At 45.0% G+C, this 14,377-nt stretch overlaps 1 protein-coding gene across 1 annotated transcript in view; it reads right to left on the reverse strand.

Moving 5' to 3' along the window:
* Positions 1-6,558: 6,558 nt before the first annotated feature.
* Positions 6,559-14,377, reverse strand: part of Fchsd2 (FCH and double SH3 domains 2) — a 218,493-nt gene continuing 210,674 nt past the window's right edge. The window contains 6 exon segments of the mRNA XM_028856701.2: positions 6,559-6,936; positions 10,530-10,612; positions 10,703-10,832; positions 11,660-11,880; positions 12,263-12,440; positions 12,559-12,642. Of these exon segments, the coding sequence (XP_028712534.1) occupies positions 6,853-6,936; positions 10,530-10,612; positions 10,703-10,832; positions 11,660-11,880; positions 12,263-12,440; positions 12,559-12,642 (780 nt within the window). The 3' untranslated portion in view covers positions 6,559-6,852.

Consider the following 14,377-nt stretch of genomic DNA (forward strand, 5'->3'; position numbering starts at 1 on the left):
CAGAGAAACCCTGTCTTGAAAAGCAAAAAACAAAACAAAACAACAATTTTCTAAAAATCTCTATTTGTTTATTTTCCTCAAAGTGGGAAAAAACAAACAAACTACTTGTGTCTTGCCTGTTTGAAACATTTGGGGGGGGGGGTACAGGGAAATTGGCTGTCCCAGTCTAACCGTGGAATAGCATTTAGAAAGGCCCAAGCAGGGGCAGGGAAGAGCAGTAGCTCTTGGGGCTAGTAGACGGTCCTGGTGGAAAGGGCCCTAATAAGCTCGAGTGACATCAGAATCCTTGGCAGGAGGCCTGCCTGAAGACTGGGACCATGTCCTGGCCTGCATCCCACCTGGACCATAGGCTGCCTGCCTCCCGCCACTGTCTCCTCCCTTCCATGTTCGCTCCGCCCTCAGTGACTGGGCTGCTGTCTGCTCCTCTCTACAGGTGCCTCACTCCTAGCCTTGTCCTCACCAGAAGCAGTTTCCCTAGCTTTTTGTTGTTGCTGTTTTGGACACGTCATGCTCTGTAACCCTGGCTAGTCAGGTACACATGTAATAGCTTAGAGTAGGCTCAGAGCCTAGGAAATGTGGCCTCAGCCTCAGTGCTGGGATGGCAGGCACTTACTGTCCCACACCACATCTACAGTGTCAGGGTCAGCATGGTCACAAGTCCAGCGCTTTGGTGTCCTACAGTGCTTCTTCCTCTGCCTTCAATGTCCTGTCCTTCCCATGGCAATTCAGGCTGTCTTTTGGGATCCCTTTATTGACAGCCTACCCTCACCTGCCAGCTGGGTAAGAGGCCTTTGTCCCTCACCTCCAGCTTGCCTCCCTTCTTAAACCTGGGAGCAAGTCTATAAGAGTGGGAACAGTATTCCCTGTATCCAGGCCTGGCTCAAGCCACAGGAAATGCCTCCTGAGTGGTCACAGTCTCTTGTTCAGCAAGTTCAACAGTCCAAGGTTCCAGGAATGGGGCATACCCACAGTTCAATCCTCACCCCTCAGTCTTGGCCCAGCTCTCAGTGGCCACTAGGGGTCACTAGTTGTCTGGTCAACAGTTTTGTTTTTTTCCTGGGAAAGGCCAACACTCCCAGTGGCCACCATTATTGAGGATCGCCCAGGCCTCAGCCTTGCTCTGCTCTCTGCAGCCTCGTTTCTCCCAACCACTTGTGATGGATCATGTTCTACACATGAGAAGTGAGGCTTGACGGCTGCCATTCAGGTTCACACAGCTACTAACATAGCCGAATTGTTCCGCATCGCAGCCCTTTCTTTTGAAACATGGCCTATGCAGTATGACAGTGAATGTGTGATTCTCCTGCCTGTGCCTCCACCTCCCAAGTGCTGGCATTACAGATGTGTACCCTCATCCCATATGGTCCCCTATGACTGAACCTCAGGGCTTTGTGTGGATCAGGAAAGTGGTCTACCAACTACATCCTCAACCCACACCCTCTTTTTTAAAAAAAATTATTTCAGGTGTATGAGTGTTTTGCCTGCATGCAAGTGTGCTGTGTGTGTGCCCACACAGGCCAGATTCCCTTAAACTGAAGCTATGGTTATGGATGAGCTGTCATGTGGGTGCCGGGATTAAACCTGGGTCCTCGGTAAGAGCAGCCAGTGCTCTTAACCTCTGAATCATTTCTCCAGCCCCTGCACCACAAAACCCCAATCTCTCAAGAGATAGGCTCCCAACTGGGCAGTGCTCCTCCACCAGGGTACACAGAGCTGTGCCTAACCTGACTCTCCCACGTGTTCTTCCATTTTCGACTCTGAGCTGAAGGTTAGGTGAGGCACATGCAGGGACACCAGAGTGAGTCCTGGGAGGCTGCTGCCAGACACACCATCTGAGCCAAGTCCCTCCAGATGTTTTTGCCATACCTCAAGTAGTAGTGAACCCTATTTTGATGACCCATATGAGTTACCCAGTAAGTGTAAATCACTTCTGGGTACAGGAACCCTTCTGCCCCTCCAGCTCCCCAGAGGAAGCTCATGTGAATCCCCAAGGAAGAGTCAGGGCCAGCAAGAGAGACCTCTAGGGCCCCTAATAAAAACTGGAATGACCTGTGCATGGAGAGAAGCCAGAGAAGTGGCAGGAGTTTGCCCAAGGTTACAGCAGAACTACGTGAAAGGGACTTAGGCTTACTTGGTAGGATGCTTGCTTAGCACGCAGAAAGCCGCATGTACGTTCAACTTCTTGCACCACATAAAACTGAGTACTGTATATTATGTCTGGAATCAACCAACAAGGCAAGAGGATCGGAAATTCAGTCATCCCGAGTTGGAGGCCAGCCTGGGCTACATGAGACTCTTCAAAAGATTTTAAAAAAAGAAGCCAAAACAACAACAAAAAATGGGTGAAGACTCTGATTCCCTTTGGCAAAAACTAGACTCAGGTTCAGTAGAGGGGCTGTCCTAATGTTGTGGAAGCTAGTTTGGCTTCCGCTCCCAATCCTCTCTATAAGTCTCAGGCAAGGCCCAGTGGCTTCCTGGCTGTGTGTGTACCCCTCCATGGAACCCTCCATGGAGCTTCCCTCAGGGGCCGATCCACAGGTATGAGGACTGCTGCCTGAACTGCCCAGGCTCAAGCCTTACTGATCTTGAGACCCCAGGGATAAGAAACAAGTCCTGGTGTAAGGATCCTACTCTCCAGTCCTGGCTCAAGCCGGTTCTTGAGTCTCTCACAAGATGTGAGCCCCTCCAGTGCCCAGTAGGTGGCCTCTGGAGGAGTCCTGACCCCAGGTGTAAGCCTGCTTGTGAGACTCAGACATTCCACGGGTACCATCTCTGCTGGAAGTACATCCACTAGTCAATATCTTCATTTATACCTTACCTTATTTAATCCTAGATCTGAGGCAGTTTATATCATCTTCTCACTCCCAAGTTACAGATGAGGAAGTTGAGGGCTGAGACTGAGATCATGGCAGAGGGTGTCCACAGTTCTTTCCCTGCTCCTTACTGGTGTGTTTGGCACACAAGCCTGTGACCCCTGCTCACAAGGTTCTTTCTATTATGCTTCAGGACAACATTTAAAAACATGTTCCCCGAACAGCACTCTCAGGAAAAGACATGAAAGAGTTCAATGTGTTTTTGTGGCCACTGGGTCAATACACTCTGGTGTTCTTGTGGTTCTCGGCAGCTCGTGCTTTAACAAGACAAACCCAGCAAGGGTCCAGGGGGAAAACTAAACTGGTTATGTCAAGTTGCAGGATTGCAGGAAAAATTTTCAATTCTCCATTTTCTGACATAAAATTTCTGTAATTTGGTTGTATTTCTGATGCATATGTATATTATACACCACCTTACACTAAATAAATGCAGAAGAGTTAGTGCCGCCAGACATTGTCACAGGCCATTCAAGAGAGCTGGGCAGAAATTAGAACCAAATCCCAGAGCTGTGGCTGCGACTGGTGCAGCCTGCGAGTGTCACTGCAATACAGAGCGCAGTCATTGCCTTGTCTCCGGGATGAGTCCAGGGACCTGAATTTTGTTTTTTTCTCTTGCCACCCCAGGAAATCCGTGTCTATTTTCAAACATCATGAGCTTCTGTGTAGTTTCCTCCTGCAACTAGAATAATTCAACTGATCTAGAGGGAGAGTTTCATTGCATCCTTTTGGGTTTTTCAAGACAGGGTTTTCTCTGTGTAGCTTTTGGTACCTGTCCTGGATCTCACTCTGTAGACCAGGCTGGCCTCCAACCCACAAGTGCTGGGATTAGAGGCACCACCGCTGCCCGCTCATTGCATCCTTTTTAAAGGTGAGTGGTAGCAGCTGGGAGGGAAAGATGTCCCATTAGGTAGTGGCAGGGCTAAAGCCAGAAACATCCTCTTACTCTGACTCTAACTTACGGACCTAGGCTTAGAGAGTCGGGGCCCAGGTAATGAACAGTGAGTCTATGGGCTGATGGCTTGGTCAGTTCCTGTGACAAGGAAGTCAACATGGATGACACTGGGTAGGACAACTGGCTGAACCCTGACCTAGGTTGAAGACCACATCTCCAAGAACTAGTGTGTCAGACTCGAAAGTGAGAGGTGATAGTGCAAATGGTGCTTGTAGCCTCCCTGTGCTACATACACACTTTGTGTCCTTCCTGGATCTAGGCTTCTCAGGCTGCAGGACACAGGATCAGTCCTCATAGCTGCTCCAAGTGGCTCAGCCAGGATTTAATAACCCATACCTGACTTGCAAGTCCATGTTGCTCCACATGCTGATGGTGGAAATGTAAATGGATGCAATTCTTTTGGAAGCCAATTTGCCAAAAATCTAACAAAAGTAAATATATACCCTTTCTGTCAAATTCTACATTTAGGAGTTTGCCCAATATTTACAATGGAACAAATTTATAAGGAAATATACACAGTGATGTTAGCTTCAATTTCCTAGAAGTAGCTAGAAACAACTCAAATGCCCTTCACTAAAGGAATGATTAAATGATTACATAGCCAAACAACTGAATATGGTGCAGCCATCAAAAGAATGACAAAATGTGGCCGGTGAGAGAGCGCAGTGAGTAAAAGCTCTTGTTCAATCCTCAGAACCCACAGGGGAAAAAAGCAGGATATATGGCACACATTTGTAACCTAGCACTTCTGTAAGATGGATGTCTTGGGGTACACAGCACAACAAAAACAAGAAACCTGCCTCAGCAAAGTGGAGAGAAAGCATCTCTCAAAAATTGTCCTGATACACAAACATGTGCTGTGGTACATACACACTTGTACTCACATACACATCATAGATATCATAATTTGTGAGTTCCTCCACACCAGGCTGGGCACTAGTCCTTGGCTTGTGGTTGTTTGGAAGCCAGTAACTAGATCACCAGCATGCCTACTAGTCCTGGCCTTCAATACATAACCTGTCTTTTCTCCTCTCTTGCTGGAAAAGCTTAGCATCAGGATCTCATTGTCTGGGTGGACTCACTTCCTGCTCTCTGCACACGGTAAGTGGTTTAAGCATGGCCCAGGAGTGTTTCTGGAAGAAGCAGTTTCTCTTCTCTAATCTCTCTCAAAGCCTGTTTATTCAACTCTTTATCAGGACACTTGGAAAACTTAATTCCACTTTTTATTATTCAACATTTTATACATAATAAATACAAACTTTTTCAGCCACTGTAAAGAAAGCGCATCTGCACGGAGGCTCCCTCTGAGCCCTGACCTGTGCGTGGTGATGCCGGGTTACGCGGCCTGGAGAGAAGGGTTATTTTTTAAAAAGGCATATTTTTACAACTTTGTTCCTTAAAATAAAATTAGCAGCTCTTCAAAAAATATTTTAAAATATAACAAAAGAGTTCAAATAACTGAGGTGATGGGAAACTCAAATCCAAGGACAATTTGGTTAGCTAAAGAGAATACAAGACGGGGCGGCAGGAATGCTCTACTATAAGCACTTTAAAGATCGGCAAATTTGAAAATCTTAAAACAGCTTTAATTTTTTAAACTTAAGAATAAGTTTGATAAACATAAAAAGACCTCAAATAGATCAACTGATAAATGCAAAAACCAAAAATCCAGATTCATGGAGAAGATTCACCAGAGTATCATCGCTAAAGTGATCATCGGTCAAAAATCCCACGGGGACATGTGGACATTTCAAGTTTTTAGAGATTCTCAGGAGGGATGGAAATTTCAAAGCATCAGACAACCTTTAAATCTGTGAATTTCACTTCCTAACCAAGGAAAAGAGAATTGGCAAACATCACTTTGTTCCCTAGGTCAAGAAGACCCACAGTCCACACTGCGGGCAGCCCTTCAGGGCCCTGCTGCTGCGGCTCTCCCAGGACCTGCAGGTTTGGTCTCCTTGGTCTCACCTGTGCAGAGGTGCAGTTCTTTATCCTTTCCACAGGAAGCAGGTTTCCTCCAGGGCTCACAGGTTCTTCACCCAGACAATGTCAAGGCATGGGACCTGAAGCTGCACTTTCTGAAGGCGACAGCTGGTCTGTCTGCACCAATCACAACCCGGTGTCTGGGCCAGTGCTCTGGCTTGGGAATAAAATAATATAAGGGCCTTCCCAGTAGAGAAGCTGCACAACGTAGGCCTATGTCCTCACTGCAGCCTGATACTTGGGTCCAAAGGGTACTGGTCAGAAGGGTATACACTGGGAAACCAAGAGGGAAATACCCAAAGACGAAGAGAACATTCAGGTGGCTCATTTTAAATCTGGAAGCTCCATTGCTGCTTCTGCCATAATCTCCCTTCTACTAGTCTATGTGATGGGCAAGATGTGGCTTCAGCCCTCCAGGTTAGCCCACTAATACTAAATGAATGGCATAAATATTAATACAAAGGACACTGTTATTTTAAATCTGTTAGTTGTGGAAGAGATGTGCATTAATGCAATTGGCGCTAAGCTCAGGCAGTCCACTTTCTTCCCAGTAAAGTTGCATTTTCAGTATGAATATGAACCTCAGGGAGGAGCCAGCCTCTCCTGGATCCTTCTTGTTTCTTTATATAGCCGACATAATCTGATTAATACTTAATCAGAAGAGCAAAATCCACTTGAAGAAAGATGAGATCTTTGCCACAGCCTTGTGGCCACAGTAATATACTGTACAAGTGCACATGATCAGCAATTCTGGGTCTGTGCCTGGATCTGGGCCTGGCCTTGAGTCTCATATAAAAATGGGCCACCATAAGGCATGAGAGCTGCTCCCCTCTGCTTCTAGGACCCGCTATGGTTTGTGCTATGGTAGGAGAGATGACATAGAAAATGACAACAAAAAAGGCACAATCAGGCCAACCAGTCACATAGAATCCTCCTCGGTTTTGCTCTGTTCAAGAGTCATCATCATGCAAAGGTGCCTAGAAACAACTGGCCAAACTCCAAGCCCGGCCTCGATTGTAGCAAGAACGGAAGGTAAACCCACTGTCACACCAGTGTGATCTCTACATCCTCCATTTTCTCAGCTGGCCGTCGGTGGTTCTGTGTGGGTGGTGGGGGTGCCGCCCGGACCTGAGCAGGAGACAATTACAGGATTGTCAGTCAGCTCCTGACTCAGAACCTGGCACCTGGAAAGCTCCAATACTCCTCTTTATAGGCACTGACACCCGAGGGTCTGGGAAATGCTCCCAGCTTTCTATGTGCCTCTACCCTGAAAAGCAGGCCCCATTCTGCATGAAATGTCACATCAGATTGCTTGTGAGGTAAGGTCCCAAGGGATACGGTGGCTGTAGTCCTAAACCCCTTCTCCAAAGCAAAGGCCAGGAGATGGCAAAAAAGAAGACGTAGTGTAGGGAATGGAACCGCTCTGCTCACTATGTCTCTGCGGAGAGCCACAGGGAGGCAGGCTGGGGAGATGGGCTGGGGCGAGAAGTGAAAGGCTTTACTAAGTTACAGTAAGAAACTTGGACGGTCAGACATGGTGGTACATGCTTGTAATCTTAGCATGCAGGAAGTAGAGGCAAGAGAACTGCAAAAAGATGGAGGTCAGCCTGGGCTCTACCATGAGATTTTGTCTCAAACCAAACCAAAAACATGGGGCTGGGAATAAAACCTAGTGGTAGAAGGCTTGTTTATCAGGCTCAAGGCCCCGAGTTCAATCCCCAGCACTGAAGAAAGAAGTTGAAGAAAAAGAAAGAAACTTGGGTTTTGTATGTGGGGAGAGGTTGTTGGTTGGTTGTAAGGAGTGTCAGATCTGGGTGGAAAAACATGAGTCAACAGCTTAGAAGGACTGTAGGTGGACACAAGTACTTTGAAGATGACTTAGATGTTCTGGTCATCTGGATGAGTGTGGATGTCAACTGAACAGTGTAGAGTTCTGAGAGTAAACCAGGCTGGTTTACTCTGGTAAATGTCTGTGCTGAGGGGTAGGAGGCTGGGACTAGTAAGGCAGCAGGAATGATTCCAAGGCTTGGAGGAGGGTGTGGCTTCCACTCCTCCACAAAGGAAAGACGGAGAAGGAACACGCCTAGAAGGGAAGAGATTTAACCCCATTTCGCTGAGTTTGTGGTCTGGGGCATCTAAGCTGCCATCCCACAAGCCAAAGCTCAGGAGAGAGACATGAATGTGGGAGTTGTTGCTATGGAAATGGTTTTCATGGTCATGGGAGTAGATGAGATCGCCTGGGAAGAGTGAGTTCAATGACTTCAATAAATGCAGCCAAGAGACAGAACCATGAAGTCTATCTATAGAGATGGACAGGCGCGTCCTCTTCACTCCATTCTGCCTCACCTGACAGCCTTGCTGCCATTGTCTGCTCCAGCCTTCTAGTGGCTCCCTCGTCTGTTCTGCTTCTTTCCATTTTCCCTACTAAGCTGCCAGAGCAACTGTTTTTTCTTTTTGAAACAAGTTCTTGTTATTATATAGTCTAGGCATTCCAAGTGTTGGGAATTACAAGCATGTGCCACCATGCCCAACCAGTAGCAAGGCTTTCAAAATACATAAGCAATCAAAACCCCATGCTGCTCATCACCTTACAATGTCTTCTGTAACAATGATATTAGAATAGAGACCCATGACTCCAACAAAGTTCTTAAAGCATGTCTGCTGAATGAATGAAGCTAGTGGATCAAGGAATCAAATTCGGAAAAAAGAGAACTGCCTCCTATCTCTAGATTACCAGTTCTCAGGCTATGGCGGGAGTGTAGTGGCAGATGAGAGTGCAATGACAGCAGAGTGTGGGTGCAGAGCACTAACTGCAGAGGTGACTACCTGTCACAATACAGCCTTCAGATCTTACGCTCTTGGGGGTCATCAAGTGTATCTTACTTCAATGTCCTTCAAAGAAGCAAACACAGAAAAATATGTTCTTTTACAAAGATACACTGTAATGTGTGTAACTGTTTTGTCTGCCTACTATGTGCATGCAGCGTCCTTGAACACTAGAAGAGGGTACTGGATCCCCAGAACTGGAGTTACAGATGGCTATGAGCTGCCACAGGGGTGCTGGGAATTGAACCCAGGTCTTCTGGAAGAGTAGCCAGTGCTCTTAACTGCTAAGTCATCTCTTCAGCCCCCAGAAAAATGGGTTCTTTTGTCTTTCGGAGACAGAGTTTCTCTGTGTAACCTTGGCTGTCTTGGAACTTGATCCGTAAACCAGACTGGCCTTAAACTCAGAGATCTGCTTAATAAATGTATACTAAGAAATTGCTTCACTTCACAGTTATGTTGTGTTTGTATTAAGCACTCACAGCGACCCTCTTTGATCTCTGGCTCAGTGAGGAAAGTTCCAATGTAGACTAGATCAGTTATTTTATAGCCTTCCTTTCAAGAGAAATGATTTATTTTATGTGTATGAGTGTTTGCTGTATGCATGTATTTGTACCATGTGCATCTCTGGTGACTGAGAAGGCTGGAAAAGGGCACTGGACTCTCTGGAACTGGGTTGCAGATAGTTGTGAGCCACCATGTAGGTTGGTGCTGGGTACCAAACACAGACCATTTGCAGTAGCAGCATGTGCTCTTAACTGCTAAGCCATGTCTCCAACACCTCCCTCTTTTTGTTTTTTTAAAGACAGGATCTGGTCTAGAATTTGCTATATAGATCAGACTAGCCTAGAACTCACAGAGATTCACTTGCCTTTGCCTCCTGAGTGCTGGGATTAAAGGTATGCACCACCACCACATCCAGCTCACTTTATAGCCTTTCTTTCCAAAAGTTTTTTTACTTCCCCAAATCATTGTATGGCAGATCAGTAACAAGAGTGACCATGGGGAAAAATGAATTTCCTACTTTCTTTTTTTTTTTAAATAAAAAATAAGCCAATTTATATAGTTTAAATTCATCTTATCAAATATTTTACTTATTTATAGTGAAAACAATCAAAATTATTTCCCTTGCTTTTGGAAATATAGAGTACATTTTAATTACTAGTATTTACTCTATGTTGAACTTGCACAACAGAATTTTTACTTCTAGGTAACTATTAATTGCTACCATTGATCAACTTTTCCTCATCTTCTTCTTACTTCTATTTTCCTCAAACTCTGATAAATACCATCCTATTCTCAATTTCTATGAGAAAACCTTTTAAATATATACTCCATATAAGTGAGAAAATGTCAACAGCTGCTGTCCTGTGCCCCACATATTTTCACTTGACGTAATGATTTCCACCTCCACTCACATCACAAATAAGAGTGCAATTTCCTATGTTGCACAGTTAGCTCTTTTGTCTAAACACATCCTCCTGTGTGGCAAGATTTAAGAAAGAAAAGAAAAGTCAAATTCAGAAAATAAACAAAAAATAGGCAACTTTGAAAGCTATGGGGTTCACAAGATCCTCTACATTATTAAATAAATTGCAGCAATTGTTGAGATGAGATTTGCAATGGGTCAATCTGTCTCTGGGAGTTGTTCAGGAAATTTTAGGAATAGAGCTTTGGAGAGTAGTCACCTATGTGGTTGGCTCTTTGGTGATACTTTGAGTCATGCATGCTCCTCTAACAAATCTCTCATTTATGCTCATATAAGTAACCTGAATGAACTCCATGGTTCACTAAACTAGACTTGGGTGGAATTATTTCCTTAGTCTGCTGGGCAGAAGTTCTCACTTTCAATTTGGAAGAACTATGCAATCTACAACCCTTTAAAATATGAGACTTACAGGCCGCAGCTTGCCATATGAGGTGTCAGGAGTCTGCCTTGATGCTTGTGAGAACCCTGGTGATTCGGCATGAAGGCTGTTTTCTGAGGGAGAGAACCCAAGAGGTTGATGACTGAACAGTAAAGATGCTAGTGTAGATGTGAGTGCTGAGGGCATGTGCCCAGGATGCTTACCATTGGCTGAAGGAGACCGGGGGAAGAACTGGGAGCTCCTCTTATCTGGACTGGGATAAGGGCTGCTGGGAGGCTGGTCATACAGCGGCAGTGGAGGCAGGGATGTGTGCAGCTTGGGGGATGGAGAGATCTGCAGCAAAGGAGGCAGAGTTATGAGATACTGCCTCAGGAAGGAGAGCCTGGCTGTTCCACTGCTCAGCATGCCTTCCCTTCTCTGGAGCTAAGATATAACTGTTAACACTTGTCAGCCTCATAGAAGCAAACAGTCCTAAACTAAAGTCTGAAACTTCAACTTTGTATTGCACTTAACTCTTCCCTCTCAGATTTCATTCTTCTATTGATTCTAATTGATCTTAAACAGTTACTGAGTCAAACCATTCTCTGGGGTTCTTCTATTAGGCAATTCAGCTAAATCTGTGAAGAACAAAATGGGGACAAATGGTGTCTGTGTGTGAAGATAAAATCATTGGTTGAGCTCCTGACTTCCCTAGGTTTTCTACACGTCAGACTAAGTACTCGAAATCACATGCTTTACCCTTCCATCTGCCAGACCTGGTGGGATAGATCTCCAAAGAGGACAAATCTTCTGTAAAACAATACTTAGCTGTGATGAGGGAAACTGAGCCCAGAGAGCACTGGTGGACCTGGGGAGGCAAGTCTTCTAATGAAGTAGCAGGGCCAGCTAAGGGCCATACCTCAGAAGCCAGCTGAAGTTAATAATCCCCTCCCTGGCTTCTTTCTCTCCAGCAGAATCATCTTTTAAATGTTATGTGAAATTCAGTACTTTAATGAATTCAGAGAAAACAATTTGGGAAAGAGAATGGAATGTAAGATGGTCATTTCCTACAAAGTCCTAACAAGCCTCTAGTTTTCCAAATCCAGTTGTGCAGACAGACACCTGGCTATCAAGGATTAGAATGAAGGAGAGGCTTATCTATCTTTCTTCCTCTCATGTACCTGAATCTCTCTTGTCCACGGAGTGTCACCATTCTCTGAGGCTGAGAGTTCTTCCACTAGCACCGATGGGAAAACGCCAATTCGACCATTGAACTCCCCTTCCCAGAAGCCATCATCATCCTGGTTTTCTTTGTTCAAGATACGGATAATTGCTCCCTCAGGAAAGGACAATTCATCATCCGTCTGGCCCTCATAATCATAAAGTGCTTTCACAAAACAGACTGGAAGCAAGAGAAAGACAAATTGATAAGAACAGACAAATGCACTGTTTTGTCCTTGATTCTAAGATAAGGTCTTTTCTGTAGCTGGTCTCAAACTTTCAACAATCCTTCTGCTTCAAACTCCCAACTACTAGAGTAACAGGTGTACACATACCATGTCTAGCCAGCTGGACTGATTTCATAACCACCCTTGTGCTCCATAACAACTAGCAAGCATCATATAAGACAAGAATAAGTTTTAAGTTTTTATTCACTGAAAGTAACTTCTACTAATCAGGACTAGTGCTATCAAATATAGGAAGACACAGGACATAAAGTAACTTCCAGGTACTAGTTTAGATCAGAACTGTGACCAGACTGAGTGTCTTATTTTAGTCTTTACCACTAGCATCTCCATTGAGGCTGCCTGAAACGAGTTCTGCTTCTGTAGAATTGCTGGATGTGTGGGACCGACTGTCCAAAGCAGCCAAGGACTGCAGCATGCTCAGTAGGCTGTTTGAGGTGGGAAATTGTAGGTATTTTTCTGGAACATAACCCACTTGTCCAACTTTATTTCGAGCCTGGGCAAAAGATAGGGGAAAAAACAGGTTTATACACACAATTTGGACAGAGCATACCAAGAACCAAAATAAATGCCTGAAACATCACAAGAAGGGTGATATGAGCAAAGGAATATACCTTTACCCAGTCTTCCATATCTCCATCTTCAATCACTTCTAACACCTCATGCTCCTCAATGGTCAACTCATCTGGTTGAGAAGCCTGCAATGTAGGATGGCCATGGACAAAATCAAAAAGGTTAGATAAAGAGCAGATGTGAGCTGGTCATAACAAAAGCCAGGGTCAAAAATATTGAAATGATTTTGAGCAACAAAATTTTAGTGTCGTAAAACTATCATAATGAGGTGAAGTTTTACTTCAGAAAACTAAACAAAATAAAACTGCAACAGAAACTGTATCCTCAAGAGGTAATCGGGTTCAGTGAACAGAGTGCGATGCTGGAAGCAAAGGGCCTGGATGTTTGCTCCAGCTCGCTTCTCTGCTGTGCTTATCTGCCATAAGTTATTCAGCACAATGCCTCCATTTATTCAAATGTCACCCTTGCCACTTTCTGAAAATGGTGGTCAATGTGGCAAGAATAAGCACAGAACCAAGATGACCTGGGAGGCACACGCAACCGAGAAGGCACCCGAATGGCAGGGCTACCAGAGGCTATCATGGAAGTGCATGCGGTGGAAACAGCACCATGTACATGGATGGCAGTGTGGCCTGAGCAGCGCCTAGTGCTCCTCTGGAATCACTGAAGTCGTGGCCCAAAGAAGAAAGTGATGAGCAAGCCAATGACTGAGGTTGGGTTTTGCTCCGCCTTGAGTGTGGAGACTGGGACTGATCCACATGGATGTTTCTCCACTAGCTGTAGTTGCTCTACTGTCTCTGCTGGCACCCACGACATGTCTGCTTTTGAGAAACAGAACCTGAGGAAACTCAGATGCTCCAGAGGGAACTCCACAGAGTCTCTAGCAAGGCTTCCTGAAGAGTCTTGTCTGTCACATGTGGCATGTGTCTTCTGGTTCTCTAGGAAAAAGCCTTGAGAGCTTTCTCCAAGTCCCACTACCACACAAGGCTTTATTGTTCTTCAAATCCCAGACTCAAGTATAAAACATCTCCAAATTATACAAACAAACAGAAGCCAATAAAGTGAGAAACATTTTCTTTTCTTTGGGGGGATTTAGGATCTCATGTAACCCAGGCTGACCTCAATCTTGCTATGTAGCTGAGCATGACCTTGAAGACCTTGGATTTCTGACCCTCTTGCATCCACTTACTGAGTGCTAGGATTACTGGTATGCTGCATTACAACTGTTATTGAAAGCGAGTAACTTCCTGAGACACATTTCATATTTCATCAAAACCCAGATTATGGATGATGCCATAGCTTCCTGACATAGAAACAGGACTGAAGATGAATGACCATTCAGAATATTCTAACAACAGATTTTGTTTTGTTGTTTGTTTTGAGACAGGGATTCTCTGTGTAGCCCTGGCTGTCCTGGAACTCACTCTGTACACTAGCCTGACCTCACACTTAAGAGATCCCCTGCCTCTGCCTCCCAAGTGCTGGGATTAATGGCATGTACCACCACCACCCAGCTCCAATGACAGGTTTTAAGTAGATTACGTCTAACGTCAAAATATGAAGAAACTCCCATCCATTTACTCTCCATATTCTTTCTGTGGAATTTTTTGTTACTCTGAAACTATATTGTGTGATCGGTAGAGTGACACATGCCTATAATCCCAGGTTGAGACAAGAGGAGTTCCAGGCCAGCCTGGGCTACAAAGTGACATCCTGTTTCAAAGGAACAAACCCCAAATATGACCAAACAAAACCACTAGCATAAGGGACCTCTGTAATGAAGTCATTTTCCTGAGTACATGGCAAGACTTAGTATCAATACAACCAGACTTGAATGTGTGTGAAAGCAAAGCAGGAGGG

Source organism: Peromyscus leucopus, chromosome 1 (genome assembly GCF_004664715.2).
Source record: "Peromyscus leucopus breed LL Stock chromosome 1, UCI_PerLeu_2.1, whole genome shotgun sequence".
Taxonomy (NCBI): Eukaryota; Metazoa; Chordata; class Mammalia; order Rodentia; family Cricetidae; genus Peromyscus; species Peromyscus leucopus.